The sequence below is a fragment of the Poecilia reticulata genome, linkage group LG16, assembly GCF_000633615.1.
Source record: "Poecilia reticulata strain Guanapo linkage group LG16, Guppy_female_1.0+MT, whole genome shotgun sequence".
Lineage (NCBI taxonomy): Eukaryota > Metazoa > Chordata > Actinopteri > Cyprinodontiformes > Poeciliidae > Poecilia > Poecilia reticulata.
The window spans coordinates 30,787,955-30,793,584 of NC_024346.1; the positions used below are offsets into that span (position 1 = coordinate 30,787,955).

Consider the following 5,630-nt stretch of genomic DNA (forward strand, 5'->3'; position numbering starts at 1 on the left):
TCTGGTAAGGATGTCTCCTGGACGCCTCCCTGGTGAGGTGTTCTGGGCACGTCCCACTGGGAGGAGGCCTCGGGGAAGACCCAGGACACGCTGGAGGGATTACGTCTCTCGGCTGGCCTGGGAACACCTTGGGATTCCCCCGGAGGAGCTGGAAGAAGTGGCTGGGGAGAGGGAAGTCTGGGCCTCCCTTCTGAAGCTGCTGCCCCCGCGACCCGACCCCGGATAAGCGGAAGAAAATGGATGGATGGAGTCCTTTAGTTGAGCTGTCTAGCTTGTGACATTAATATGATTCAAGGCGGGTTTCAACCGGGATTGCTGGAAATGTCTCACTAGACTTCTCTTTAATCCAACCTCTGATCTGTAAGAATTAAAAAAAATATTTTTTAGGAAGATCAAACTTTCTACTCAATTGTTGAAAGTTAGCTAGCGCATCATTAATATATAGATCAGCTACTACTAGAATTTTCCTATTTCTCCAACCCTGCAATGTTGAATCAGCAATATGGTTTGAAAGATTAGGGTTGCCCCACAAGGGTGTTCTTCTAAGGAAATTAATCTTTAAATCTAAAAGTGAGTGAGACTTCTGCCAGGCGGTAAATGTGTTCAGAATTATTGTGTTGCCAGGCTTTTTCTATTGCCTATGAATGGAATATCCTTTAAGAGCACATGCTCTATTGAGATCCATCTGGCTTGGCTTTTTTCTGCGTGTAGCCAGATCCAAATCGGTCTGTACTGAGAGGCGATGTAGTAATTACTAAAATTTGGAAGATTCAATCCACCCCTTGAGTACTGAGCCTGTAGTGAGGTTATCTTAACCCTGGGGTTCTTTTGCCTTATCAAGAAATTCATAATTTTGTTAAGCTCTCTGAAAAACGTTTTGGGAATAGTTATTGGAAGGTATTGAAACAGATATATATATTTAGGCAAAGTATTCATTTTAATGGTATCGATTCTGCCTATGAGTGATAAAGGTAGATCCATCCATCTTTGGAAGTTTAGTTTTTTCCATTAACTTTGTATAATTTTGTTTAAATATGTAATCCTCCAATTTACCCACTTGGATACCCAGGTATTTAAAGTTGTTGTTATACCATTTTAATGGGTTAATAAGAGTTCTAATATTATCATCCTGCATGTTTAAGGGTAGAATCTCACTTTTAGTGCAATTTAATTTGTATCCTGAGGCTGCACTGTATGCTTTAAGGCATTCTAAAAGAGGGGGGATTGAGCTGTATGGCTTGGTTATATATAACAAAAGATCATCTGCGTATAATGAGAGTTTATGTTCATTTGCACCAAATTTGATTCCAGTTACAGAAGTGTTGGATCAGATAGCAGCAGCTAGAGGTTCAATTGCAAGTGCAAAGAGCAGTGGGGAGCTGGGACAGCCCTGCCTACAACCTCTAGAAAAGGAAAATGTAGTAGATAGAACATTATTGGTTAGTAAATTAGCTTTTGGATTTTAGTGTTTTAATATATTGAGTAAATTTCTTTCCAAAGCCCATAGCTTCTAAAGTTTGAAATAGAAAGTTTGGTTCAATCCTATCAAATGCTTTGTTGGCGTCCATAGAGATTATTAATATAGGAATTAGTTTTTTTTTTAGCTGTGTTCAATATCCACTGATCCATATCAGCCGTCGTACATTATCTGCTCCATGTCTATTTTTAACAAATCCAGTTTGATCAGCATGTATCAATTTTGGTATTACATTCTCAAGTCTAAGAGCTATTAATTTAGATAGTATCTTATAATCAGCATTTAGGAAGCTGAGGGGCCTATACCAGTAACATTTATTTTTTTATCCTTGTCTGATTTTGGAAGTTGAATAATTGTTGCAGTTTCCAATGAGTCTGGTAATTTTGTATTTTCCTAAGATTCTTTAATCATGTTTGTGAGAGGAGTCAGCAATTGTTTTGAAAAGGTTTTATAATATTCGACAGAAAATCCGTCTGGCCCAGGAGTTGTTGTTTTGTAAAGAATTCAAAGCTTGAAATATTTCCTTTCTGATATATCTGCCTCAAGGGATTCTCTGTCCTGTTCTTGTAACATGGGAAGCGTTATTCCTCCAATAAATCCTTCTACCTCATTATCCATATTATTTTGCTCTGATCTATATAATTTTTCATAAAATTGTTTGAATTCTGCATTAATCATAGTTGGATTGTCAAGAACCCTGCCGTCATCCGTTTCTATTGTTTGTATAAACCTTACTGTGGCTTCCTTCCTAATTTGCCATGCCAAGAGTTTGCTTGTTTTATTCCCAAATTCATAATAGTGATATCTAGTTCTGGCCATGATTGCTTCCTCTTTATTGGTACATAGATTATCATATTGCATCTTTGTTTTAATTAATGTGTTAAGGTGTTCCTCCTTTTTTGTAGCAATATACTTCTGCTCTAACTTCTTAATGTCACTTTCCAATTTAATCAGCGTCTATTTTTTTTTAAACCTTATAAGCACTGTATGACAAAATATGTCCTCTGATAAAAGCTTTGAGGGCCTCCCATATATTGGCATGTGTTGAAGTATTATAGTTAGCTTCTAAAAATATTTCAATATTATTGGTCATATATGCAACAAATTGGGGATCCTTCAACATGTAATTTTTAAATCTCCACTTATAATCTGTTGCCTGCAGACTGTCGATCATCCAGGTGAGTTTAATAGGGTTATGGTCCGAGAATGTAGCTGCAAGATAAGAGCATGTTGTCACTTTGCGAATCGTCTGAGACATTAGGAACATATCAATTCTAGAGTGTGTATTGTGTGTTGCTGAAAAAAAAAAGAAAAATCTTTCTGATATGCGTGTTGGTTGTGCCATATATCAATAATGTCTAATTCCTTCAGACCCTGCTTTAATGCTGCTGCAGCCTTTGATAATGAAGTTGTTTTAGGAGATGATCGGTCCAGAATTGGGTCCAGGACCAAGTTAAAGTCTCCACCTATAATGCACTGGCCTTTAATTGTGGCCAGTTTCATGATCAAATTATTAAAGAATAGTGGGTCGTCATAATTAGGACCATATATATTTATCAGTGTGATTTTTCTCTATTTATTTTACAATCCACCAATAAGAATCTGCCATTTTTATCCTTCTCAATCGAGTTTAATTTAAAGTTCAAGTGTTTTCTCATAAGTAGCGCAACACCTCTTGCTTTTGATAAGATGAATAAAAAACATTCCGCACCCAATCTGTACGCAGCTTTAAATGTTCCATGTCTGTAAGATGACTTTCTTGAATAAATGCAATATCTGTTTTCTGCCTCTTTAGATATGTCAGCATTTTCTTCCTTTTGATTAATACCCCTAATATTCCATGAAATACATAAATGATCCATTGGTTAAGCTCTTTGCATAGATGTCTAGCCAAGATGGCGGCTCCAGTTCCCCATCTGGGACATACTCTTGATTATGCACCATATTTACATTGGTAGTTAATTTGGACCTTTGTGTAAGTAAGAGTTTGATTTTCATTGAGAGATTGTACATTCCCCAAAACACACACACAACCCCCCCCCCCCGAACTGTCCCATAAAGAACCCATAACAGACTAACGACAGGTAAGAAATTCTCCTAAACAACCTTTACATCTCTGGCGGCTCCAGCAACTTAGTTAAATTCCCTACTCATGACATTCTACATATATTTCCAAAATTTACCACTAACATATTATGGCTTATCCAAGAATAGGTTGACTCACAAGGAACTGAAGGTCATCCATGCAACAACAACAACAAAAAGACCACATAAAACCTTAATACTTAATATCTTGAACAACGTGAGTCACCATCCTTTTCATCAATGTCCGATTATAAGTACCACAGTCATTTCAACCACTGGAAGTTTACTCACTTGGCAGTTCTGTCAGAAATGTTTGGGCTTCGGCAGAAGTAGAGAAAAACTTCGTAGATCCCATGTGCTTAATGCGAAGCTGAGCTGGTAAATCAGAGCATCTCCTTTTCACGTCACGGAATCCATCTTTCCTACGTTGCAGCTCAGCGCTGTAATCTGGATAAAACGCTATTTTCTTATTTTGGAACATCCTCTCATCCTTGCTTCTGGCCAGTCAAAGGATTTTTTCTTTTTCTCTGTAGTTCAGGAGCTTAGCGATAATGGGGCGAGGTCTGTCCGATCTTTTACCCATGCGGTGTGCTCTCTCCAGGACGGTAGGCGAAGGGAAGTTTTCGCCCCCCAGGATCTGAGGTATAGCCTTCTCCAGAAATCCTACCGCGTCTTGACCTTCAGCTTGCTCCGGTATGTTTTAAGATTCTGATGTTCGACCTCCTGCTGCGATTTTCCAGCTCGTCCATTTTGTCTTTGATGCCCGTTCTGAGCTTTTCCATTTTCCCAACACGATCTCGCGCCTCTTTAATGTCGTCCTCATTTGCGCCCACCCATGACTCAATCTCCTCAACCTGTTCTGCCAATGTAGATAAGGATGTCTCGATTTTCGTTAGGGTTGCTTGTATATCGGCTGTTTTCTTGCCAATGTGCATTTCGAGCTCGTCCTTAGTTTCCTGGACAGCCTGCAGAAGCGTGGAAAGCGTTGTCTCTTTTTCTCAATCCGCCATGTTTTTTTGTTGTAGCGTGTCGGGAGGTCTGTGTCGTGCTTTTCTTTTGTTTTTCTGGTCGAAAATTATAGCTTGCCATGCAAAAATATCCCCAGTGTCCTCAATACTCATATATAAACAGAACTCATGAGAAAATTTCTAGGATAAAAGAGCTATTGGAGTTCACCACCGAGAGCTCACGGAAACACAGCTACACGCTCCTCTGCATCCGCGATCTCCCAATGCTGTTTTTAACCCAAACTGTCACACCAAAACAAAATACCTTCCATTTGATTCACACAGCCTCAGTGTTCTGTTAAATTATAAATAAGGTGGATAGAATGCAAAAATAAGGGACAGCATTGTTTAAATGTATTTTTGAATTATCTGATTGAGATTCTGTATTGGATGAGACTCTGAATAAATGAGTCGGAGGCAAAAAAAAAAAAAAAAAAAACAAGAATGGGACATCCCTATTGAAAATTATGATCACCATGGATGTTAACCCTTACATTCAAGATTTCCCCCAGTGTATTATAAGCCTGGCGTGCTGCAAGGCAACAGAGCTACCAACTGTGCCACTGTGTAGCCCGGCGTCAAATTGCAAAGTTAAATTGTTTTTCAGTCATGTTTGATGCATACAGTATTTTTATAATGGAAGATAACATAGTTAATTGATAGTGCTAAAAAGTGGCACTAATGTGCCTGAAAAATACATAATATCCCCCTTTAATCATAAATGTTAATTTTTTACAAAAGCCAACTGTTGTACCAATCCTTGCTGTATACCTGGTTCAATTGAAAGAAGAGCAGTTTCACACTTTGCTCAGTGAACAGAACAGCAAGTAACAGGCCAGGAAAGGCCGTATTGAACTTATAAATGGGTTCCTGGTGACCCAGAAGCAAACCCATCCATCCATCTTCTTTACACCCTTGGCCCTCAGTGGGGTCAGGAGGGTTGCTGGTGCCTCTCCAGCTAATGTTCCGGGCGAGAGGCGGGGTCACCCTGGACAGGTTGCCAGTCTGTCGCAGGGCAACACAGAGACACACAGGACACATAACCATGCACACACACACAC

General features: G+C 39.2%; 1 protein-coding gene across 2 annotated transcripts in view; it reads right to left on the minus strand.

Moving 5' to 3' along the window:
* The window catches only part of hace1 (HECT domain and ankyrin repeat containing E3 ubiquitin protein ligase 1), a 45,768-nt gene that overhangs the window by 8,415 nt on the left and 31,723 nt on the right, over window positions 1-5,630 (minus strand). Inside the window, exon 18 of one of the 2 annotated variants that reach the window (XM_017309672.1) lies at window positions 187-358. The exons of the other annotated variant lie outside the window; for it this stretch is intronic. Within the exon in view, the coding sequence (XP_017165161.1) occupies window position 358 (1 nt within the window). The 3' untranslated portion in view covers window positions 187-357. Of the gene's footprint in view, window positions 1-186; window positions 359-5,630 lie in introns of those variants that run through there. 2 annotated transcript variants of the gene reach the window in all.